At 38.9% G+C, this 24,929-nt stretch overlaps 7 protein-coding genes and 1 non-coding gene across 9 annotated transcripts; 3 read left to right on the plus strand and 5 right to left on the minus strand.

Moving 5' to 3' along the window:
- The first annotated feature begins 993 nt into the window (after window positions 1-993).
- LOC103835521 lies at window positions 994-1,839 on the plus strand. Its single transcript, XM_018653584.1, has one exon. It carries the CDS (start codon window positions 994-996, stop codon window positions 1,837-1,839), a length of 846 nt encoding a protein of 281 aa, XP_018509100.1.
- Window positions 1,840-2,310: 471 nt separating this feature from the next.
- On the plus strand, window positions 2,311-3,837 carry LOC108869327. Its single transcript, XM_018653585.1, has one exon. It carries the CDS (start codon window positions 2,311-2,313, stop codon window positions 3,835-3,837), a length of 1,527 nt encoding a protein of 508 aa, XP_018509101.1.
- A 6,713-nt stretch (window positions 3,838-10,550) lies between these two features.
- LOC103835522 lies at window positions 10,551-13,759 on the minus strand. Its single transcript, XM_009111706.2, has 3 exons — window positions 11,963-13,759; window positions 11,541-11,877; window positions 10,551-11,376 (listed from the first exon to the last, which is right to left on the minus strand). The coding sequence occupies exons 1-3, from the start codon at window positions 12,186-12,188 to the stop codon at window positions 10,920-10,922; spliced, it is 1,020 nt and encodes a 339-aa protein (XP_009109954.2). The 5' UTR covers window positions 12,189-13,759; the 3' UTR covers window positions 10,551-10,919.
- TRNAF-GAA lies at window positions 12,922-12,994 on the minus strand. The gene has a single exon. It is a non-coding gene; the product is annotated as a tRNA-Phe (tRNA).
- Window positions 13,760-14,075: 316 nt separating the features above from the next.
- LOC103834811 (universal stress protein PHOS34) lies at window positions 14,076-17,024 on the plus strand. Of its 2 annotated transcripts, none has more exons than XM_033277221.1 (4): window positions 14,076-14,952; window positions 15,072-15,084; window positions 16,672-16,710; window positions 16,775-17,024. In XM_033277221.1, the coding sequence occupies exons 1-2, from the start codon at window positions 14,271-14,273 to the stop codon at window positions 15,077-15,079; spliced, it is 690 nt and encodes a 229-aa protein (XP_033133112.1). In that variant the 5' UTR covers window positions 14,076-14,270; the 3' UTR covers window positions 15,080-15,084; window positions 16,672-16,710; window positions 16,775-17,024. The 2 variants fall into 2 exon arrangements, with proteins under 2 accessions (XP_033133112.1, XP_009109143.1); XM_009110895.3 differs by having other exon boundaries at window positions 14,077-14,952; window positions 15,072-15,085; window positions 16,672-16,708; window positions 16,770-17,012.
- LOC103835524 (V-type proton ATPase 16 kDa proteolipid subunit-like) lies at window positions 15,205-16,362 on the minus strand. Its single transcript, XM_018653923.2, has 2 exons — window positions 15,816-16,362; window positions 15,205-15,412 (listed from the first exon to the last, which is right to left on the minus strand). Exons 1-2 carry the CDS (start codon window positions 16,187-16,189, stop codon window positions 15,283-15,285), a joined length of 504 nt encoding a protein of 167 aa, XP_018509439.2. The 5' UTR covers window positions 16,190-16,362; the 3' UTR covers window positions 15,205-15,282.
- A 1,813-nt stretch (window positions 17,025-18,837) lies between the features above and the next one.
- On the minus strand, window positions 18,838-20,132 carry LOC103834812 (zinc finger protein CONSTANS-LIKE 1). The gene is made up of 2 exons (XM_009110896.3): window positions 19,353-20,132; window positions 18,838-19,270 (listed from the first exon to the last, which is right to left on the minus strand). Exons 1-2 carry the CDS (start codon window positions 19,875-19,877, stop codon window positions 19,070-19,072), a joined length of 726 nt encoding a protein of 241 aa, XP_009109144.1. The 5' UTR covers window positions 19,878-20,132; the 3' UTR covers window positions 18,838-19,069.
- A 3,459-nt stretch (window positions 20,133-23,591) lies between these two features.
- Window positions 23,592-24,414, minus strand: LOC103834813 (napin-B-like). Its single transcript, XM_033277242.1, has 2 exons — window positions 24,331-24,414; window positions 23,592-24,299 (listed from the first exon to the last, which is right to left on the minus strand). The coding sequence occupies exon 2, from the start codon at window positions 24,282-24,284 to the stop codon at window positions 23,769-23,771; it is 516 nt and encodes a 171-aa protein (XP_033133133.1). The 5' UTR covers window positions 24,285-24,299; window positions 24,331-24,414; the 3' UTR covers window positions 23,592-23,768.
- Between the last annotated feature and the right edge of the window lie 515 nt (window positions 24,415-24,929).

The raw sequence follows: 24,929 nt of genomic DNA on the forward strand, positions 1-24,929 counted from the left end.
TCTATACTTATTTAACCTCCAACTGAGTGATTCGTGTTTGCCTGTTCGCAATTAGAACCAATTTACAACAGACCATTAGGTTTCACATTTTCTAAGCATCATCTTTTCTTTGCAAGCAAGCCCACATTCATTATCAACCGAGGTAGAAACCAAATGGAAATCCAGTTAAGTTGCCATGGAATTTTATCCTACTTCTAAGAAACACTTGGGTGTTCGAATCTGAATGCTCTGCCTCCGACTCTCTTTTCCTCAGTGGCAATGATGTGAGAAGAAAAGAACAAGTTAGTATGAAAAAAAAAAAAAGACATTCAAATCAAAACACAGAAAAAAATCTAGCAAATTCTGGAGACACATCAGCAGAACAAGTCTTGGGTCTAACAAACAAACAAGCAAGCAAAAACATGAATTCAAGACTGAGATTAACATAAACACGAGTAGCTACTATGGGTTTAACAACTGTCTTAACAAAGATAAACACAGGAGAAGCATAATTCAATACAATTCATTCAAATACTTAAGGGTACTCTCTAGTCTTGCTTCAAGGGTCCAACAGCAACAACAACAAACTCAGTGAGCAAGCGTCCTAGTGCAGCCAAACTCTATCAACATCATAATCAAAGTCGTGAACAATCACATCATCTCGTGGCACGTAGACTATCATAACTTCTAAGGAGACATTCACAATTACATTTTTTGGATGGGATATTCACGGTAGCGGATTTGCTCCAGGAAGACACCCGTGAGTGGAACGTGGAGAAAGTCAGGGAAACCTTCCCACAATGGGAGACAACTATAAGAAGCATCAAACCTAGCCGAGCAGGAGTCCCAGATAAGTTGATCTGGTTGGGAACAAGTACGGGAGAATACTCGACTAAATCTGGCTACCATACTGCGATTAAGCTACGCAATGAGGCAGGTTTGCCCGTGGAAGAAAGAGAGGACATAGACTGGTTCAAGTGTGTTTGGAACCTACAAACCTCACCAAAAACCAAAATGTTCCTATGGAGAGTGTTTCATAACGCCATACCAGTTGGAGAGGTCCTTGCAGCTCGACATATCCCAGCAGACCTCCTATGCAAGAGATGCGGAACTCCAGAATCTATTAATCACCTTTTATTTCACTGCCCTTTTGCAAAGAAGACTTGGGCTCTAACTCCTTTTGCGATAGGTTTTGAATATAGTGGATTGATAGAATTAAGGGATGTTTGGCTTGATCTGTGTGGAAAAACCTGTTTACCCCCCACGGGAATAGCTACCGAATTAGCTCCTTGGGTCATTTGGCAACTCTGGACAGCGCGTAATAAGCTTATATTTGAAGGAAAAGCGATCTCGGAAGAGGAGGCGGTGACAAACGCCTTAAGTCTTGCAAGAGAATGGCTAGAGGCTCAGGGACCCAAGACCACGCACAAACCTCGGCCCCGACCCCCCAACTGTAGTGTTTTAAACTCGGATGCCGCTTGGAAAGCAGAATCGAAGCTTGCTGGATTTGGTTGGACCATTACAGAGGCAACGGGAACCGTCTCCTTCACAGGATACGAGAGTTTTGTGGGATCAGCGCTGGTGGCCGAGGGACTAGCAATGAGGGAAGCCTTAGCTGGATGCAAAGAAAGAGGTATAAGGAGGGTGATCTGCGAATCGGACTCGTCACAGCTAATCAAAGCCATCGACGCGGGTGGTGAGAAGCCAGAAATCTTTGGAATTGTAGCAGATATTTGTGAGCTGGCTAGCTCTTTTGATGTGATTAATTTCGTTTGGATTCCTAGGGAGAAAAATGTTAATGCTGATAGACTGGCAAAACTTTGTTTGGTAGAGGTTGAAGCTTTTATGGCTGTCAACTAACTCTGTTTCTGATTTAATATAATGGTGTTTCAAAAAAAAAAAAAAAAAAAACCCAATGATCATCCAATACTATGGTCTTATACACCATCACATCCTCTGATCCCTTGTACTCAGCTGTCTCAGAAGAGGGTCCACAATAAATTGCATTCTACAGAAACATACAAACAATGAGATTAGATGTTATTAAGATCATTTTTATCAATCTAAATGCAAGACTATATTCAGTGAAATAATTCTCTCAAGAAGGCGATTTCCGGTGAATTTATTACCACCGCTCCCTTCCCTTATTCTCTTCCTCACCGTGAGTGAAGTTCAATTACCGGCCCTTGGCAACGGTATTCTGCTTTTGGGAAGTGCATCTCCAATTTCCTTTTTCGCGATTTTCCCTAATCAAATCAAAGGAAAATCTCCCTTTCCTTGCTCAACTTTCCTCTTTTACCTCTCTTGGCAATCAAGAACTTCCAAATCTGAATGAATTCCCTAAAGATTGTGGCGGAATATAGCGTAATCAATGGGAGTTTCTCCATAATCACTCTTGACCTCCTTCCGAAGAATCTGCCCCCTCGCCGTAACCTTGCCTACTGCTTCAGCACCACCGCGGAGAATATGGCCGACTTTCTTCACAAAGCCATTGGAGCATTGTCTCTTGATGATGAGGAACCTCTAGTCCTCCCTGATAGCCCCCAGTACAGAGTCTTTGATGAGAATGAAAAAAGCCTATTGGGTCGTCTTCTTAATCCGGAGTGTCAGTCAATGGAAAGAATGATTGACTACATGCCAACGGCTTGGCGTGTGCAAGGGAGAGTCCGTGGAATTGCGCTGTCTCGAGACAGATTTCAATTTGTTTTCCAGCGTGAAGAGGATTTAGCGACGGTCCTAAAGGATCGCCCATGGTCGTATAACCACTGGGCAATGGTTCTAGAACGGTGGTCTTCCTTTCCCCCGGAGAACTTCCTCCAGAATATGAGCCTTTGGATTCGGATCCGACATATTCCAGCTGACTTCTTCACTGTTAAAACAATGTTTAGATTGGCCTCGGAAATTGGAGAAGTGGAGGAGATTGCCTATGACCCTGAGGTATCTCATACGAAGGACTACATCAGAGCACAAGTGATATTTGATACCACTAAGCCACTGAAAGCAACACGGAAGCTGAGCACACCAGGAAAGGTGGTCACTATTGAGTTTGAATACGAGAAGATACACAAAAGATGCTTTCATTGCTTGCGTCTAACACATGAAAAGATCCGATGCCCTATGCTGAGGAAAGGAGCTCAGACTGAACGGAGAGTGCTCCTTGATCCTGTAGAGGAAGTGGAGAAAGCCCAGAGTAAGCGTATTGCGACAGGTCCAGTTGAGATCTTGGAGGGGCCACCTGGTTTTCCACCTTTGTTCCCGGAGCTATCTAAACAAGACTTGAAGATGGCTATGCAGTATATCTCACACTCGGATCCAACAGAGAGAATGGCCAGAATTGAAAGAGTTCGGCAAGGAATTGAAGACAATAAAACAGAGGCCTCAGTGCGACTTACAAGAATCTCTGGTGATTTGGATAAAGGAAAAGGCCATGTTTTTAGTTACACAGAACCATCTTTCTCTCAGCTGCTGCAACGGCAGACTGACAATGCCCTGGTGGTCTCTGGCATACCAACAACCTCTCGTGGAGGAGAACAAGAGACATCATCTTCATACTCTTCGGCTCTATCTGCTCCAACCTTGATTTCGACGGGTTTTCAGCTCGGCCCCTCGCTGGAGGGGCGAGCCTCCGGAAGCCTGAGCCAGAAAAAAACAATGCGCCGACGGCCCACTTCCTGGAAAAGGAAAGTGACTCCAAAAGCCAGTGTTGCAACAGAGGACCAAGTGGGCACATCTCACGCATCTTCTCAACGCAACACGAAGAGGAAATCTACTTCTCCTTTGCTCGCTTCAGACAACAAAAACCTGAAAACATCAGAACCTACGGTGGCTTCCAGTATGAAGCCGCTGCTGCCCCAATGAGTGTTTGGTGCTGGAACTGTCAAGGTGCAGGAAGCACTGAGACAGTTCAGATCATTCGGGAAGTTCGTCGCAAGTTCTTCCCGGATATTATGTTCTTGATGGAAACAAAGCAGAAGTTTGGGTATATTTTGGATTTGCAAAAAAGTTTGGGTTATGATGGTATATACACGGTTGAGCCCCTCGGTCTTAGTGGTGGCTTGGCGGTGTTTTGGAAAAGTAGTTATGGAGTTGAGATTCTCTCCAGTGATAAGAGGATTATTGATTTGAAGGTATCAGTTCGATCAATGTCTTTCTTTCTTTCGTGTGTCTATGGAGATCCAGTAAGAGAAAGACGTCAAGAGGTTTGGGATCGATTAGTGGAGATTGGGCTGCGCAGGAATGAGCCTTGGCTGCTGGCAGGTGATTTTAATGAATTAATGTCAAATGAGGACAAATTGGGTGGTGCTGTGAGAGAAGAATCCAGTTTTTGGGGCTTCAGGGACATGGCCAGGAGCTGTAAGATTAGGGAACTGCGGAGTTCGGGGAATGTTCTGTCGTGGGGAGGCTGGAGAGAGATGGTCTGGGTTCAATGCCGCCTCGATAGGTGCTTTGGCAACGATGAATGGTTTAACTTGTTCCCAAGATCGAGCGTGGAATATGGAGATATGTGGGGCTCTGATCATAGACATATACTGATTGGTTTTGTTCTGGAACAACGAGAATTAAAACGAGGAAGATTTTACTTGGATAACCGCTTGCTTCACCGTCAAGGTTTTGAAGAAGTAGTTGCTCAGGGATGGGGGGACTCTGGGGATCCGGTATGTATCATGGATCGCATTTCTAAGGTGCGCAGAGGGATCTCCAGGTGGAAAAAAACTTCTGATCTTAATTCCCATGAGCGTATCTTGAGGCTCAAGGCAGCTCTGGAGAAGGAAGTCTCCAAACTATATCCGATCCGAGCGGTGCTGAAACGGATCAAAAAACAACTAGCTGAAGCCTATATGGAAGAGGAGAGGTTTTGGAGACAAAAGTGCAGAGAAGAATGGCTTAGGGAAGGGGATCGCAACTCCAAGTACTTCCACAATGTAGTCAAAGGAAAGAAGGTCCAGAATCGACTTCTTATGCTGTTTGACGAGTTTGGTAATGAGCATTTCTCTGAAGGTTCAAAAGGAAACATCGCGGCTGAGTATTTCAGAGAGCTGTTCCTAAGCACCAACCCTTATAACCTACAGACGCTATTTGAGGGTTTCCAGAGCCGGATTACAGAAGAAATGAACTCACGGCTGATTGCTCCAGTTTCTTCTGAGGAAATTAAAAAGGCAGCTATGAGTATTGATGGAGGTAGTGCACCGGGGGAGGACGGTCTGAATGGAAATTTCTACCACAAATATTGGCATATAGTTGGACCTGCAGTAATTAGAGAGGTTCAGAGCTTCTTTGCTACGGCTGTGATCCCTGAAGGATGGAACCACACACAGTTGAGCCTCATCCCAAAAGTATTGAACGCAAATCGGATGCAGGACCTTAGACCTATCAGCCTTTGCTCTGTCCAGTATAAGATCATCTCCAATGTCCTATGTAATAGACTAAAGGTCATCCTACCGGAGGTGGTTTCTGAAACTCAAGGTGCTTTTGTCTCAGGCCGGTTAATATCCGACAACATCATTATCGCCCATGAAATGGTTCATGCCCTGAGAACAAAAGATGGCGTTTCTGATGAATACATGGCGATCAAAACAGATATGTCAAAGGCATATGACCGAGTGGAGTGGTGTTTCCTTGAGACACTTTTAGAGCGTATGGGGTTTGCACGGGAGTGGGTTCGCTGGATCATGGCATGCGTTAGTACGGTCTCATACTCAGTACTGTTAAATGGGGCTTCTCACGGCTTCATCAAACCAGAAAGGGGTCTCCGTCAGGGTGACCCTCTCTCCCCTTTTCTCTTTATCCTATGTGCGGAGGCGCTAGTTAACGGCTTAAACATGTCAGCGGAATTGGGTAAGCTCCATGGGATCAAACTAGGAGCTTCTGGTCCTGCAGTGCATCACCTTTTGTTTGCCGATGACAGTCTTTTGATGTGTAAGGCGAATGCACTGGAGGCAGAAGAGATTATGATGTGCTTGAAGAGATATGGTGATGCCTCAGGGCAGTTGATTAATCCTCTCAAGTCCTCTGTGATTTTTGGTTCTAAAGTCCCTGCTGATGTCAAGACTGAAGTTCAAGGGATCCTTGATATTGATAAGGAAGGAGGAGAAGGAACTTACTTGGGACTACCGGAATGCTTTAGTGGTTCGAAGAGACAACTGCTCAGCTTCATTCGAAGTAAGCTCCATGGAAGGTTGAATGGTTGGTTCGCAAAAGCGCTATCTCAGGGAGGCAAGGAGATCTTACTCAAGTCAGTTTGCCTCTCTCTACCCATCTATGCTATGTCATGCTTCCGCCTCCCCAAAGATACATGTGCCCGCCTTGTCAGTGCAATGACTGAGTTCTGGTGGAGTAGTGGTTCTAATAAGAGAAAAATCGCTTGGGTCTCATGGCAAAAGTTGTGTAAATCCAAGAGTGAAGGTGGTTTGGGCTTCAAGGATCTAGAGATGTTCAATCAGTCTCTACTAGGAAAACAAGCTTACCGTATTTGGAGCAACCCAGATTCGCTTGTTGCTCGTGTTCTCAAGCACCGTTATTTCAAGAACTGTTCTTTCATGGAGAGTAGCTTGGGATCGCGGCCTTCTTTTGCATGGAGGAGCATCTTACATGGACGAGAAGTGCTCAAACAAGGGCTGGTCCAGTCCATTGGTGATGGTTCAAGCACAAACGTCTGGTGGGACAAGTGGATCATTGACAAAATCCCTCGCTGCCCAAATTACAGAGAGAACTCAGTGGTGGATCTTACTCTAAAGGTGGAAGATCTTTTTGATCATCACACTGGCATATGGAATGAGAATCTGTTACGTCAAACTTTCACTCCTACTGATGTTGAGATTATTCTCAAAACAAGGAAGTCCCCCAACAGGCCAGACAAGCTTATATGGGCATATACTAAAGATGGGAAGTACACGTCAAAGAGTGGGTATAAATTCTTGGAGATTGAGACAGCGAGTCTTAACTCTACTGAGCCTGCAGTGTCTGCCCTGGAAAAGAAGCTATGGTCAGAGCTATGGAAAACCAAAACCTCTCCCAAGCTGAAACATTTCTTATGGAAAATCCTTTCTGGTGCTTTGGCTGTTCGTGCTCGACTGCGGACCAGAGGTATTAACATTGATCCTATGTGCTCAGCGTGTGGTAGGGGTCACGAAGACATTGCTCATGTATTGTTTCATTGCAAATATGCGAAAGAGGTCTGGGCTCATACGTCTATCCCTATGCCTCCGTCAGGCTCTTGGTCGAACTCAGTTTTCCTTAATCTCTACCATCTCCTGGGTTGTAGTAAGAGGAAAAATTTGCCTCCAAATACCGCTCAGATGTTCCCTTGGGTCCTCTGGCATATATGGAAAGCAAGGAATGAGTTTTGCTTTGAGCATACAAGACTTGCTCCGGCTATGGTATTTGACAAAGCTTCAATGGAAGCTGAGATTTGGAGAGAAACGATGGCTCCAAGTGCTATCTTGGAAGCCCCTTTATCGTCTGGACCAACTGATCAGGTTTGCTGGCAGAGACCTCCCCCTAACTGGCTTAAATGTAATGTGGCTGCGTCTTGGGTTTTTAATGCTCCATTTAGTGGAGCGGCTTGGATCGTTCGTAACGAGGAAGGTAAGGTTCTCCTACACAGTCGGCGTGCTTTCACCAGACTGACATCGCCTCTGCATTCAGAGCTCCAAGCCCTTTTATGGTCAGTGGAATCGATGGCAAGTCATCACTTTCATCAAGTGATTCTGGAAACCTCCTCGCTAGACCTTCGCATGGCCCTTCTACGACCAGAACTCTTTCCACAATTCCGTCTCTTAATCTCTAATATTAACGAGCGCCTGCGGTTTCTTCCGGAATGGAGAGTAGACTATGTTAACGTTTCAAGAAATCTGGCGGCTATGTCGATCGCTACTAGTGTCACTTCTGATCACAGGTCACAGTCCTACGTGGCATCAGGGGGTCCCCTTTGGCTAAACAATCTTCTTCTCAAAGAAGTTGTAGCTACGACCTTGAGAAACCACAACCAGCACTATTACTGATTGGTAATGCTATTGTTTGGACCCGTGTCCTCTGGTCCTGCTATTCTACTACCCCCACACTCAGAATCTGAGTTTCCTTGCTGTTATACTGCCTACTGGTGGTTTTATATTTTGCTCTGTTTTTACCTTGAATTTCCTCTTATTCACTCTCGTTTTGGGACGTGTTGGTTCTTTGAGACTTTGTGAACGTCTGTTACTTTGCTCACCTTTATTTGGGGCTGAGCTAGTTTTTCCATATATGAATGAAATCCAGTGTTAAAAAAAAAAGATGTTATTAAGATATGTTAGCAAAGAGTTAATTGACTAAATCTACTTACAGGTTTAAATTTATCTAAGCAGTCAAACAAGTGTAACTTGGCAGCGATAGGTTGTGTGTGTAAATAGACCAAGGCTCCCTTAAGAGGTAATAAAGCAACCTTTCCTATCACGTTGTAGTAAGTAATATCTGCTCCTATGACAGCCTTATTGTCACACCCCGTGAGTTTCCGATCTTGTTCTCTTGGTATTCTGTTTTTCAAAACATAGTTGATTCCAGCTGCTACAGTATTCATATTGCAACACACACGATCTTTTTTTTATTGCATGGACTTGTGGACAGGAACGTGATCAAGCAGATACTGCGCAGACAAACCAAAGAATGGCCGGCCCCTCTGCTGTAATAAAATGCGCAATGTCTACCAACATCTACATTAATTATCTAACTAACTACTGATCATTAAGTTTCTGAGTTTTGTTTTGGTTTTGATTAGAGAACAAACTTTAAGTTTAACCGCTGGGAGAAACATAGTTTGTGGGATGCTGGATCCATGGACTTCTGCGTTACTTAGGACGCAGTGGATCCGGACATCGGCTTTGTCTTCTCTTTTCAGATGCTGTAACGCGACGAAGGACGTCAGAGTCGAATGGGTGTCAGACTTTTCTTGCGCAACATAGTCTCCAGATTCACTCCTCCATGTAAGACTATTCAGGACTAACTCTGTTTTTATGAAAAGATCAAAGCTAACTGTTTTAGAGATCAGGGGACAAGCATCTGGATGTGGATCATGACTGGGACGAGAGCACGGTACATCAATTCTACAAAGGTCCACTGCCCAAATGGTATTCTGATCAGGCCTTGGAACGTGACAGTAAAAAGTATTACGTGGTAATAACATTAGATGATAATTCATGGAGTTTTTTTTTTTTGAACTTGTATTTGTTTTAGTTTGCTTTTGTTATAGTAACCTTCATTCATTCGCAGGTGCCAGAATCAGAGCTGCATGACAATGACTGGCTGCAACTTCTCATGGAAGTCGCCTTCTTCTACAAAGCAGATCGTGTATGTACTTTTCTTTTGTTGCAACTCCTCTTATCTCTTTAAAGAAAAAATTGAACAAACTTGTTGTTCTCTTACACATGTAATTGCAGTGTTTGGATGCTTACTTACCCTTGGAGCTCAACAAGGTTGTTGTGGAAACTCTTGAAGATTACACAACCGAGGCGCGTGAGAAGCTCAAGGCAGATAATGAGATCTTCTACATAACTTACTAGTGTTGCAATGATCCTTCTTCAGTGACTTTGTCTGGTTATCCCCATCTTTCAACGACTTTGGCTGGTGATCACCTTGCCGTTGTGAGGAAGACTATGGATGGGAAACCAGAACACATGAGTCTCGAAGTTTCTCTAACCAGAAAACAAGAAAAAGAGTAGACATCTGCATCCGTTTCTTGTCTTAATGCATAGTCAGGAAACAGAGAAATACTAATCTGGTCTATTTGGACGAGGGCAAGTAACAAAATAGTATCCTCTTTCTAGAAACACAATTAAACATTGTGCATAATTTAACCAATATCTATCAGTTCAAAATGAAATGAACCTCAAATCTATCCAAATTACAAGAGCGGAAAGGAGACTGAAATGAAAATGGAATGCACTTTGAAGATCACTAACCCTCTAACGGTGTAATCGCTCCACTGGATCATTCTTAGTACTGCCACTGGTATTGTCAAACGGACTCTCTTCATAGTCAGTGAAGCTGCTGGTTCCAGCGTCCACATGCTCTTCTTTAAGCTAAAAACGCAGCAGAGAACAAACACACCCAGATTTGAAATAGTTTTAGACTTGTGCATTCTCGTCTTTTTGTTGACTTTGAATACCAAAAACAACTGAATACCTTGTTAACTCTTAATATCAAACAAGAAGAACCAAATACCAAACTGAATATGCCATAGTTCGTGTTCTTAATCAAAGATGGCACAAGTGCAGTAGTTTAAATAGAGAAAAGATTAAGTTTCCTATTAATACAGAAAAATAAAAATATTCGTATTTCACTTTTACTTATTTCCTAAATTTTATGATTACAAAATATACAGTATTGCAGTATGGAGAAACCAGAATCAAGACTCCTCAACTTCAAATAATTTTTGCAGTCATACATTAAAAGAAATAAAAAACACCCCAAGTACGACAATAGTATATCATCACATAGCATATAGAATATAAAACCTATTTGTGTGGATTTAAAAATCCTCTAGTAAGGTGAACTGCTAGCTGATGAATTTGTGGCGCATGGTAAAGTACTTTTTTTTTTTGTCATCCAAAATTTTATATCAAACTTAGAAAGATTCAAATATGTGGCGCATGGTAAAGTACTATTGGGGACTTCAAGTAGTATCATTAACCCATTATTCGAGTTACTTCATTCTTTTTTTTAAGGCTAATTTATTATAACATTACATTTATGAGAAAGATTACTTCATTCAGTAAATTTTTTAACGGAATCACTTCCATATTTTTTTATAAATAGTTGCTGTAAAAAAAATATGATACTATTTAATTTAAGTTTGTCTAGACAGTTTGAGATAAATTAAGATATTAGAAATCAGTTTATCATAGGTAAGATCTCCATTTGTTTTGCTTATACACGATAAGTTAATTAGGAGATCGGTCTTTCGTACAAAATCACTTCCTGCTTCTGCAAATGATTCCGTATCCGGAAGATGCCCCACGAGTGCAATCCAAATCCAATACTGCGTGTCCAGTCTCCCACTTGATTGAACTGCTTAGACCAGTAAAAATGCAAGTCCTACAGTCATGAGAGAGTAGAGAAGATGTTCTGAACTTATCCTCACCACCAACCACTGGCATTGCAGCTCCAGACTTAGCCTGATTTTGGAAACCAGGCCTAGAAGTGCATCCCAAGATTCCATCGACTCTTGGGGATAGGTTAAGAAACCTGAACTGAACCTCTAGATGTGCCAAACAGTCATCCGAAGGCACTTTGTAGCTTTGGATCCTATCGTCTTTTTTAGTCACAGGAACCACATTGACCATAATCTCTGCCTTGTCTTTGATTGTTACGGTCACGCTGTTCATCTTTGTCGCTCTCCGAATCTTGATGTCCTTTTTGGGCGAGTACCTGCTTAAACGCACATGTGCTTAGTGTAGAATCCAATATACAAATATACAAAAATATCTCATCATCCACTTTTAAAAAATATAATTACTTTTACGAATACATAAGACTTGGAACTGTATTTGAAATGATCACAGCGTAAAGCATGATATTTTGATATTATTTACCATGTGGAGAGAATTTCCTCGGGGATAATTAAATCCTGGCCATCGAAAGAGAATCTGAGATGGTCGATGCTGTCGTCCCAAGTGGCTACTTTGGTGGCCTCAAGGGAAAACTTTTGAGAGTTGAAGAGGAACCCTAGAGCTTGAACCCAAGTGAAGTCTCTAGAACGACCAGCTGGCCTGTGGCCAGTGAACCTAGCATTGATCTGAAGGTCAGGGTCCGAGACAAGGCTAAAATGTTCTTTGCTCTTTCCGTAGAAATAGACCACATTCTCATCACCAGCTATTAACCTCGGGTCGTTACAAGCCGGTCCAGGTCTATTGCAATTTAGACTCGCCCCTAAAAACATTACTTAATATGAGAATTACTTAAATATAAACCTTGATTAATATAAAAAATGTTCCAAGCATTTTTTTCTTCTTACTGCGACACTCGGAGGTGCATAGAATGTTACGACAGTCTACATAACAGACTTTGTTATTAGTGGCGGCGGCACCGGTGCTGGGGCACTCTGCAGGACACAGTATGTACTTCTGGAAACATAGTTGGTAAGGGTTGCTGCAGTAAACTCCTTGTGACTTGGCTCGCAAGAAACATAACATGATTGAAAGAAGAGTCATCACTAACGATGAGGTTTTAGAGATCTTCATTTCTAGTCTTTTTCTATTTTATTATCTATGGATATGAGAAGTTGACCGTTGGCTGTCAATTTATAGAGCCAATTCTGTGATTATTTTTCCTCCGGAAACAAATTATTTTACTCCAAGATGGGCAACATGGGAATTGCCCCGGTTTGTGTGCCTTTGGACATTTCACCCACACATGCATTCAACGTTCTTCAAACAAGTTGTATAGTTTTTAATCTGGTTACATTTATTTTCTTCAAAATTAGGTTCTTAGTTTTTTTATAAAAAGAAAAATTAGGTTCTTAGTTAGCTTATTAATCTTCATTTTTCTTAATCTTCTTATTTTTATAAACAATAATAACCACATTAGTCAGCTTTGTCTTTGAACATCACGATCATACTGCTCTTTCTTGTCAGCCTCTCCATCTTGATCTGTTAGTCGGTGAGTAACTGAGAACATGCAAAGTGAACAAGTGCAATCTATTAATGCCATCAATCTTCTTAACACATATACAAATACAATCGGATTTCTCACTCGTTAGCATCAAACTATAAGGCAACTTGAGCTTTAGTACCTTGACTAATTCAGAGCTATACAATACAATGAAATTGGTTTAATAGTTTAAACTTTTCTGATTGACCGCAAATCTCTCTAACTAATAGTTAGTTAGTCTTCTTTTTCTGAAACACTCTATGTTTTCCCTACTGCACAAAACGTTGCATTTCAAGTAAGTAAAATTAATAAGAAAAAATTGAATGCGGTGAGCGTGGATCGAACACGCGACCTTCAGATCTTCAGTCTGACGCTCTCCCAACTGAGCTATCCCCGCAAGTGTGATTAGTTGTTGATAATTTTGAGTCTTGTCTTCTGTAAACAAATTCCCACATTGGTTCCATTCTGCAGATTAACCTTTGTTACTTCTCCATACATGACCGTTCCAACAAGAAAACAATTTGTATTGATGCCAGGTGTGTTATACAATGGAATCATTCATTCCGAACAAGCTGACCAGCAGTCTGGCTGCAGCTAATGCGAATGAGCTATGATTACTTGATTAGTGTCAGCTTTTTCTAGATCAATTTGTTAGTTTGATTATTTGTTTGTAGGTTCACATACGTAGTCTTGTGTCTCGTTATTGTACTCCCAACGTAAATCGTGTTCTCCACTCCCTCCAGCTCATGCTTCCTGCAGCAACATCAACCACACACAATCTACTCACAACAACCTTTTTTATTTCAAATTGTTAAATCAATGTATATAGTATATTGGTTTTGTGCTTGAGGTTGTCAATGTTCATGAAATCGTGTAACTAGATGCTTTGTAAAAGATTATTGACTACTCGAATTATTATTTGGAATTTAAACGGGTCATAAGAATTAACAAATTATTGATTATTTTATATATATTTTACATTTATATAAAATATTTTAGTTTGGAAATTTAACTATAAAATTATTTTGATGAACTACCAAAATTAGATATACAAAACAAAACAAAAAAACTAATTTGTGGATTTATGTGGATATTTAACATACTTATACTAATTTAAATCAATTTAAACTGATTTAAAATGGTTTAAACTATATTAAAATTGTTTTTAACCTATTTAAATCATATAAATTGAATTTAAGAAAATTGTTTTGGTTAAGACCGTTTTGTAGCCCGTCTAAACTAATTTTTAAAATCATGAGTTGTATAGTTAGCAGTAAATCTTTTTCCTTTTGAATTGGCTACATATTAACAGAAAAAATGACAACTTTCATTTAGACTTCTATGATATAAATTTTTTAAATCAATTTAAATACAAAAAACCAATTAAATTCTCTTCTATTATTTTCTTTGTAAAATTGATTTTGAAAAGTTGTTTTCCCGGGAAAAATATGAAACCGCGCATTTTTTGTATTACCACACTCAGCTGCTGCTCACTGCTCAGCACGTTCGCGCATTTTTCAACTTCTGGAAAATTCAATGTATATGATTTAACTATTACCAACTTATCCAACAATTAGCAATAAACAAACACTTAAAATTAAATTCAAAGTAGTAAATAAATAAACACTGCTCTCTCCTTCTTCCTCGATCGGAAGTTTCCATAATTAGAAACCATGCACCCAGATTCCGATCACCCTCACCTCCCCACCATCAAGATCCACCACCACTCCTCCTCCACCCCCTCCGCCGCCACCCCCACCCCAACCGCCGGCGCCCGCCGTAAAATCGGAGTCGCCGTCGACCTCTCCGAAGAAAGCTCCTTCGCCGTTCGCTGGGCCGTCGATCACTACATCCGCCCCGGAGACGCCGTCGTCATCCTCCACGTGTCCCCCACCTCCGTCCTCTTCGGCGCGGACTGGGGCCCGCTCCCTCTCCAGACTCAGCACAGCCAGGAGGATTTCGACGCGTTCACGGCCTCAAAGGTCTCCGATCTAACAAGGCCGTTGACGGAGGCCGGGTTTCCACACAAGGTTCATATAGTGAAGGATCACGATATGAGGGAGAGGCTGTGTTTGGAGATCGAGAGGCTTGGTGTTAGCGCTGTGATAATGGGGAGCAGAGGGTTTGGTGCTGAGAAGAGAGGGAGTGATGGGAAGCTTGGGTCTGTTAGTGATTATTGTGTTCATCACTGTGTTTGTCCTGTTGTTGTTGTTAGATTCCCTGATGATCGTGACGCTTGTCCTGCTCCTGGAGGTACTAAGGATGCTATTGTTACCGTTAAATCAGGTAGGGATGATGATGAGGAGGATGAGGCTAAGATTGCTGCTGATTCGGCTCATCATGAGCACATTAAAGGTATATATGATCCACTTGATTGATATTCTATGTGGTTTAGATTTTGTCTTTAAATATCATCGCTGCATGTGGTTTGATTATCCAAAGTGAATAATAGTTGAATCCTCTTTCTTTTACAGATGAGTAATGGGCCCTTAGAGCATCTCCAATGGTGTTATCACCATTGGAGTCCTTAACATTATTAAACTATTTTTTTTTTAAATTTGAATAGTTAAGGATTCTAATCAAAATTGTATCTCCAATGGTGTTTTCTAATTTGAAATCCTTAGGAATTAGTAAGTTGAAATTTTAAGAGAAAGAGTAAATTACTCTATTCCACATATATGCATCTCAACGAAAATGAAAGCAACGACAATGCAATACAATTAAAAACCATTGTAGCAAAGGATTACAAGTAGCTTCAGCAAAGATGAGAATCAAAATCATTCCCACAAACAGCTTTGATTGCTGTGCATTCGCTCTGCAATACACAAATCACACCACATTACAAAGACAGAACATCTCTCTCAACTCCAACTAGATACAAACACTAATGCAACAATAGACAGAAATTGGTAACGTGTGGCTATTTTTAGCCACTATGGCTTTAACTACTTTCAGGTACGTACTGTTACAGTTTAGCTAATGTTTTGAGTAGGTTTCATCTGATAATGAGATCTTGTTGTTTATTATCAAAGGTTATGGAAGAAGCGAGGAAGCACAAGAAAGAAACAACAAAGTCATCCATCATCAACCGTTTTAGCTCTAAATAACAACTCACTCTCCAATTATATAACACCAAGATTAACACTTAAACATAGCATCATCAATCTAGAAACAAAGAATCTATCTTTTTAAAGAGACTATATAGTTTTTGCAATTACCTGACACCTGCGTCGCCGACGATTCCAATAGCCATACCAGCGGAGAGACCGGCGAGACCACAAGCGAGACCCGAAGAGAGATGAGCATAGCCATCGAATAGATAGTAAGACTTGGCCTTTGGATTGATTCCAGTACTGATGATGACATCAATGATCAAACCATAAATACCCAACACACCAGCCATAACCACGGGAACAATCGATTTCATCACAAGCTCTGGTCTCATCACACCCATCGACGCCACACCGACCCCGCTCTTCGCTGTCCCGTACGCTGCTCCCATACCTGACTGCAACATCAAACAACAACGAACAATAAACATCTCTTCAGATATTGATTCACCACCTAACATCGAAATCAGAAGGATATGCATTGTGAAAAACTGAAACCCACAATCAAAAAACTGTTTCTAACCCAACAACTGATCAATCCTCCCGAGTAAGAAAGTTTATGCCTTTTTGAATACCCAAAGGAGTCGAGAGTGGATTCGAGTAATTTAACCGTAAGTTCCTTCACCGATTTGTTCGAGCTTCTCGAAGCAATCGACGCTGCGAGATCCCCATAGCGGAGGTGACTCCTCTATATTTAGCTTCCCGGGCTCTGCCACCGTCATACTCTTCTTCTCCGCTTCTCCGGTGATTAAATTTCGCCACCTCCGATTTCCTTTTTTTTTTCTCAGCAGCTCCCCGTAGGTTTTCTAACTTTACTAAGCTTGCCACGTCACTAAGGACTATGGTGTTTTAATCCTTAATTAAGGATCATCCTTAACTTTGCCCTTCTCTTTTAATATTTTTTTAATCAAAAAGCATTAAGGATTTTGACTAAGGATTGCACATTTTTACCGTTGTACATGCTCTTAGTATCTCATTTGATTCACCCTCTTCACAGCCAGGTAAAATATAAACCACCATATGAGGATTGAGGAGTGGTCTTGATTCTTTTGAAACTCGTAGGTACAACAACTGATGGATGGAAACAAAGGGTTTCAGCAGATTTGTGCAGAAGAGTGTGTGATTGTGTGTGTGCTTTGTGCTATCTTTTGCAACCATGAAGTCTCTGGAATCTCTTCTGGATTTATTATTCTCAGTCATCTCTTTTTTAATGATTCACCCGTATGATTTTCACATTGTTTAATGAAAAGAGTTTGTATGAACACAAAACCCTTTTGGGATTATGATCTTCATTCATCAAGCTGATTTGATATCCCATATGATACTACAAGATAGATGTTGGTTTGCTATTATAGCATGTTCTCAATCTGACCAAGTCATTCATCAAACAGGTCTCCTGTGCTAGTTGTGAATCAGTATATCCTCAATTTATGATGCCGTGTAAATGCACATTATGTTATTGTTGAAGAATGTTAGGTTGTGCTTAATTAATTAATATTAAGTTTAAACTGATTGTCAAACTCAACGTTTGGGATAAAGATCGGTGGTTTGACTTTTGTAACTATGGACTGAAAGCTTGAATGCTTTGACGATAGTCATATGCTTAGATTGTGAAAGCCACCGAATTTTTCCTAACAAAATATTTGTACTTACTCATATCCATTTATCGTGGGATTTGTTTGTTTTTTTATATATATTAAGAATGATGTTTTGGTAGGATCTGAATTTGTTTTTCTTTATATATCCAAACAGACAAAAATAGCAAATTATTATCCAGAGTACTATTGTACTAAAGTGTATAAAGGGGATAGATCATGTGAACCAGGATGATGATGAGATAAGCTAAAGGTAAGTAAACATAGGGGATGGCATTATCTTCTTGGACCATCGAAAACAGTTCGCATACTCGACAGATATGACAGGTTCAATGTTCTTGGCGTATGAAAGAAACATTCAGGACCCATAAATATCTGATTTATATTAAAAAAATTCTGTAGTCCCCACAATTTTTATTTTTATGTGGTCGATATTACAAAGCAAACCACAATCATATATTTATATTTTAGTAATATGCATATCAATGTGTCCATTTGTCACCAATCTCACCCATTCCTTTGATCCATAGAATCAGCCATAAACTTATAATCGAAACTAGGTTAAGACCCGCGCCTTGCGCGGGATGAACATTATATATAAAAATTATTTTATGTATTAAATATTTTTACATATTTTGAAATAATAAATATATTTTGAATAATTAAAAGTCAGTAACTATTAAATATATAATTAAATTGGTGTGAACATATAAATCAATTTTATTAATCCAATTTTTTTTTAATATTTGATAGGATATGTAATTAAATTTAAATGATACTAACATACATAGTATATTTTAGTATATTTTTAATATTAATGTCTATTAAATGATGATTTCTACTCATATAGTGTTTTTGATCATTTGTATCTTTTATAGCAAAAGATTTAAATTACTAACAACAAAAATTTTATTGTGAGACTAATAGTTTTAATAATTTATAATTTTAAAAAAATAAGTTGTCAGTGTTCGTTCAAAACTTTTACCAAAAAATTGTTCAAAGTAAATTTTAAAACTAAAAGATTTATGTATTTTATATGGTTTATAGTTTAATTTAAAACAATATATATATATATATCAATATTAATAATTAATTAAATTATACTTTTTACTTATATAATTTTGTAATCATTTCAATGTGAAACTTTTAACAGTTTTAGTAATTTATAATCGTTTTTCAAAATTCAAAATATAACATATATAGAAAAATCTAAAAATTTTATTATATGGTTATTGTGGTTGTTTAATTTATTTAATAGTTTAAAATTAAACAAATATGATAGAATATACACTAATTTTTATCAAATCTTTATTATTCAAAATCATTAATTGTCATATATATACTTTAACCACATTAGGCAATTCCGTAATTTTATTTAAGAAAATAATGAAATACATTAATAATGAATTTATTGTTAGTTTAATAAAAAACTTATTATATAATTAGATGGACCAACATATTTCTCTAATGATTCTAAGAATCATCCTAGTGATGACATGTGGCTACAAAAAGAAGTTGTAATGCTTCTCAAATAATATATAGAGGATATGAAATTCGATTGTAATAAGCATTTTCAATACATACGATGATACGAACCCAAATTAGTCACTAAGATAAATAAAAACAACAACATAATAATGCTATTAATAGATCAAAATAAAATACAATGTTGCACGACAACAATTAAACTACCTCGATTACTAAAACAAGTATTGTTAGAATTTCAGAAATGGACGGGTGATGATTTACCAGAGAGGAAATGGAGAATCAGCGGCTGAGATCTCTCCTCGTTCTGGAGATGGCAACGAGAGATGAATCAACGGCGCCGTTCAATGTGCCCTCTCCTTCTAATCTGGTAAGAGAGTTAATCGCAGCCGTTGATTTGGACGCGGGTCCTTCTCTCGACGGTCGCTTTAACGGTGGAGAATAGTTTAACTCTTGAGCTGAAGAAGAGCTTCCGATCTCGTCCTGTAGTTTCCAAAAATAGAAATAAATTAAATCCAAAAAAAAAACGAAATAATTCGAGATTGTTGTAAGGATAGATCCGTACATCGGAGCAGTCCCTCCCCCTTTTCCCCACCAGATCTCCACCGTCAGAAGATGATGATGAACTCATCATAGGAGGCAGTTGCGCCGCCGCTTCCGCAGACCACGGCACCACTTGATTCTCCGCTTCTTCCTCCTCAACGTCTTCATCTTCACTACTGTACTCCTCATCTTCATCTTCGTCCTCGTCATCATCGTACGACTCCGCGCTATCCACTTCGTGCTCGGAACCATTGATCTCCTGACTCCTATCATCCGACACAAACCTGACGCCGCCTCCACCGGCTGCGGCGGATTTAAGAGCGACGCATGACTCGCAGACGGAGAAGGTTGGACCGAGACGAAGCCCCGTGGCTTTCCACGGCGTAAGGGACTGGCAAGAGGTGCAGAGAAGACATCGCGCGTGCTTGGCGACAAGGAAGTTAGCGCCGTGAACTTTACCGTCGCAGTTCCAGCAAAGACTCGCCTGATCTGACTCGCAATACATTCTTGCAACACCGTCGCATAAATCACACTTCTTTTTCCCCATCAGATTCACTCTTCGAGATTCTGAGGTTTGCTTCGGTTCTGTCTCTCTTTTGGTGTTTTTTTCTATTTTTCTGGGGACAGAGAAATAATAAAGAGGAAAGTGCAAGTTGCGGGAGGAGGATTGTCGTGGCGAGTTTTCTGTGATTCAATTCTTTTTTGAGGCTACTTTCGTCTTTTTATCAGCAAAAAAAAAATCGTTTTCTCTTCTTTGGTTTCATATTTGCTTCTTTCTATTTTGTGGTCAGGAACCGTCTCGTTTTCAATCAACTATGCTTTCTTTTTTGTAAAGTATTGAATTAATTAGAAGAATGGTTCAATCATTAGCAACCTACAATTTATATAAATCATAATGGTGTATTATACTGTACTAGTTACAAAGATAACGAACAAAGCCTCTGTTGATTGAAGACTTTATCATGAAATTGAAATTTGTAGCGTATGTCTTTTTTTTTCCAGTGATGTTTCAATCTTTATTAGGTTTATGTCTTGACTCATTTTCTACTAATCTAGACAATAATAATGTCAAACGAGTTTGGTTTAGATCCTTGGTAATTAAAAAACGGGTCACATCTATTTTTGACATTAATCTCTGCTTTAATATGTACTACTATTAGTTTATTTAATTTGAAAACCACTTATTAATGCGTTATTACATATGGCCGCACGCCGTTTTAAGGTGGCGACAAACTCATGGTTGTGTTTCAAGATATTTTATAGTCGATGACGTGGCGAAATCTCAGCCTTGGGAATAGGAGAGCGAGATTCTGCTCCGTCCTACGTGGACGAATAAGTTTCTCAACGGGCTTAGGAGCCACGTGAGCCCACCTGGGATATGTCCGGACCTTAATACAAGTCTATTGGGTCCCGCCTCAACCACTTGTTTTGTTTGTTTATTACTCCCTCTATTTTTTAATATAAGTCGTTTTACAGAATCTTTTTTGTTTCAAATTATATGTCGTTTTCGGTTTTCTATGTAAAATTTATTAATAACTAATGTTGTATGACCAATGATAATATATCTTTTATTTTTTTATTGGTTGAATTGTGGTTAAGTAAATAATTAATGATGTTTTTTATAGAAAATATAAAAAATTAATGGTTTTCTTAATCTACGTGCATAGCTGTAAAACGACTTATATTAAAAAACGGAGGGAGTATTATTTTTCTAACGCTGATTTATTAATGATATTACAATTATTACATAAAAAATATTACATAGATAATTCGACAACCGACAATACTACATGCTTTATGAGGACATATGTCTAATTGCATCACATGAACCATCCTATGAAGATCCACCAGATTTACTTGTACCATATTGAAGATCCTTTGTAATCCTTTATAAGTCTTTCTTTTGTAGTCTGCATAATTGTTTTAATAAATCGCTCTCTCTGAAATTTGAAACCTGAATTTCTTGTAATCTGCAAGAAATTGCATAATGTAAGATTCAAATCACAGATTTGGATGTAAAATCTTTTAGACCTTAACCATTAGGCTACAATGCTTCCACTGTTTCTTTACTTTAAAATGTAAAAATGCATTGGTCTGGAAAAGGCATAATTTTGTAGTATAGTAATCAAGATTGATAATAATACATAGGCGAATTATTTACTTGGACCATAATTCTTTAATTTTGTAAATATTTTAACTTGTGTTGTGTATGGCTCTAGAGAACCCATTATAGAACAATAAAAGTAAATTCTCTAATAAAGAATAACCACATGGTGTAAAATCATGTGAGGTGGAGATTGTGCATATGTGGCATGCTTTGATATGCGGGAAAGTCCTACGCGGCGAACAACGGTGGTATAAAGAATCAAAGGAAGATGAGATGTCAGATGCCCAAAGTTTGTGGTGCGTGGTGGTTTGCTTCTTTATTGTCTTTCTTGTGTGTGATGTGGATAAGGATTTTTGGAACAGTTCGAAATTTGAAGAATATCCGAATGTGTATAATTTTTTTTTTAACTTAAATGTGTATAATTTACATGCATATATAAATGAGATCTCGAATAGGTTCGATGATGCTCTCCGTTGTAAGGAGAATCAAAAGATGAAGGGATTGTGGTGGTTCCGGTTCCGGTGGGTTCCGGTGAATCGACGTTACTTGCTCCGACGTTCTTCTCTGGTGGAGAGACGTGGAGTTTTCGTGACACGTGTTTCCTCTGTGTTGAGGTTCAAACATGTGTACATTGTTTGGTTTGGGTAAATGTTAACACGTGGGCGGGCATGCGAGTGCTTTGGACGTGGGGCTCGGAGGCGCCGTTCGGTTGGTAGGGTTTGGGCTTGAGGCCTGTTTCGTTTGCCCTTTATGTCGGGCCTTAGTTTGCTCCTTTGATTGGGCTTTTTGATGTGATTCTCTGGGCTTTGACCCATTAATAAAATACTAGATGGAAAAAAAAAAAGAATTTCATAATAGTTGAGTACATCCTTTCTCGCCGATCTTATAAGAGATGGGGGATGTATTGGGTTTTAGAGGATATGCATTGCTGACGCCACTTTTTATATAAAGATAAGATTACACCGATACAAAGCTCTAACAAAATAAAAGTTTATTTGTTTTCCTGTTATTGATCATTTGATTTACTTTACTATTCAAGTACTCAGCCATTAAATATTATATAATAAATTATAAAATACTCTATTATCTTTTATTTTTAATTCCAGCTTGAGTGAATATAATAAGCCCTATTATATTATAGGTCTAATATATGTGTTTATTTGATAATTAATTACTTTTAGTATTTATGTCTATTTTATAATTGTTCGATTAACTTACATATTATTATTGTGTGTTTTACTCTGTACTTGCAAGACACTTTTTATTGAGAGATCGGATATAAAACCTATCCATAAATCCTTTCATATAGAAATGACATACGTCTAAAACCATAGGTACGCACTAACATGGAGCTCTTTTGTCCACGTTTTTCCTCTTTCTTTGCATTCACGTTTTTTGGTATCTCTTACATTCTCCACGTTGAAAGTGTAAGCATTAGAGAGATCTCTCTTACAAGATAATATTCATCTTAATACTGTTACGTCTTCATGTGCCAAAACTTAGGTCTTGAATTGTTATGGTAGATATCAGTTTCATCTGGTCAGTAGACGAGTTTACACATTCTTGAAACCACATAAAGAACTCGTTACCAAAACACTGAAATGAGTTACTTCAGTTCCCAAAAAATAATAAAACACCATTGCTTTGACATGTGTGTGTGTGTACTGAATGGATCTTTTATTTTCACTTAGTATACATATATGATAGAGAAATCAAATGTGAAAGATTGTTAATTTTGTCTTCTATGTACTAGACGATAAATCATGATATAGAAATTTGTAGATCTGATCAAAGAGTATGGTCTGCATCATTTTAATCATCCAAAAATTGAATGAACCTAATTTGAAACTACATAAAGAGAAACTATAACAATATCAGAGATGTTTAGTTAGATATGTACATATATACATCGAGCTAATTAAGCGTTTGTTACCAGATTTGAGTAATTGGTTGATCCTAGCTAGACGATGATTTTTATCATTGATGACCACTAGTCTATCATGTTCATTAGACATTATACTAGCATAATTGTGAATTAGTCTATCCTGTTCATTAGACATTATACTAGCATAATTGTGAATAGACTGATCGATTTTTTTTTTCTTCTCTTTTTGGCGTATCCGTCTATCAAATTTTGAAAAGCTGCAAGACTAATAACAAGAAAAAAACTCTTTTATTACGGTCTACAGAGTAGTTCCAATTACATTAGCCTCAAACTTATTAAAAGTTACATTTTTATAGAACACACACGATAACCGTGTAGTGGTAACACTCATCAACAACTACACTCATTACCGTGGTATATACACTCCAGAGGGTTTGGTTTGGAATCTAGTAGTAGGGAGGGAAAGGCATATCATGCTGGAAAGGACAAACGCTAACTTGTGGAACTTTGCAAAATTTAGGCAATTGCGTAGCGGTCTGGTAGATACGGCTCACTATTTGGGGAAGTCCCTGATGTTGTTCCTGTTCAAACTGGATTCTAACTTCTTTAGATACATGCTTCAAGGCTGGGCAAACACAAATTTTGTCTTCCTGGCGAAGCTCATTGCAGCATTGCTGGAATAGCGTTGCTTTCAGCTGTGAGCCCTGAGGGTTCTCAATGTCGACTTCAAACTCGAGGGCCCGGGGACCAGAAGGGGGTTGCGTTGCTTGCATGTGGATCCATTGCTGACATGCTCTTAGATGTTGTGTTTGTTCAAACTCCTTCTGACATTGTTGTGGGCCAAATGGGCCTATTTGGTTATCTTCGTCGAACTCGACGACCGTGCGGTAGATGGAGGCGTTGGTGAGTAAGAAGAAGAAGAAGGCGAGAGTTGCGGAGACTAGGAAGAGCTTGTTCGCCATTTGCTATGTGTGTATGTTTTTTTTTTGAACAACTATATGTGTGTATGTTTATTGGGTGTGTTTGTTGTGAGTGAAGAGTGAAGTGAAGGGTTGGTTGGTATTTATAGGTGAGAAAGAAGTTTTGCATGGAGATCACGTGTAGCACTGCATGTATGTATGTATGTTTGTTGTTCCTGACGGAAAGAGAGAGAGAGGGAAAAGCTATAAGCTCAAATGTGGTGGAGTGACAAGTTTCCGCGTCTGCATGCAATGCAACCAATGCATATATGATGTGTAGCTCATATTCTGACATGCGACTTATATTTTAAGACGAAGGCTAAACTGTGTTTCCGAGTAATTCAATATTGAAAGCATAGTTATAAAAAAAATAAAAAGTACTATAAAATAAATCATGCTATCAGAAGAACAGCGAAATCATATAAAAATGACTGTGCATTATATTTGCTTGCTTTCAATAATCGTTAGTTTTTTTACTTGTTATTCCATTGTTTACCATTGAGTTCAAATAATTAAATGAGATGTGTATAACCATTCAGACAATGGCACTGATAAGTACAAGATGAACAAAACTTGAAAATTTCCCATTAGTCAAATACTATATTAATATTACGAAGAGTTTATAAGATACAAACAAAATCTTAATAC

The sequence above is a fragment of the Brassica rapa genome, chromosome A08 (genome assembly GCF_000309985.2).
Source record: "Brassica rapa cultivar Chiifu-401-42 chromosome A08, CAAS_Brap_v3.01, whole genome shotgun sequence".
NCBI classification, from domain to species: Eukaryota; Viridiplantae; Streptophyta; class Magnoliopsida; order Brassicales; family Brassicaceae; genus Brassica; species Brassica rapa.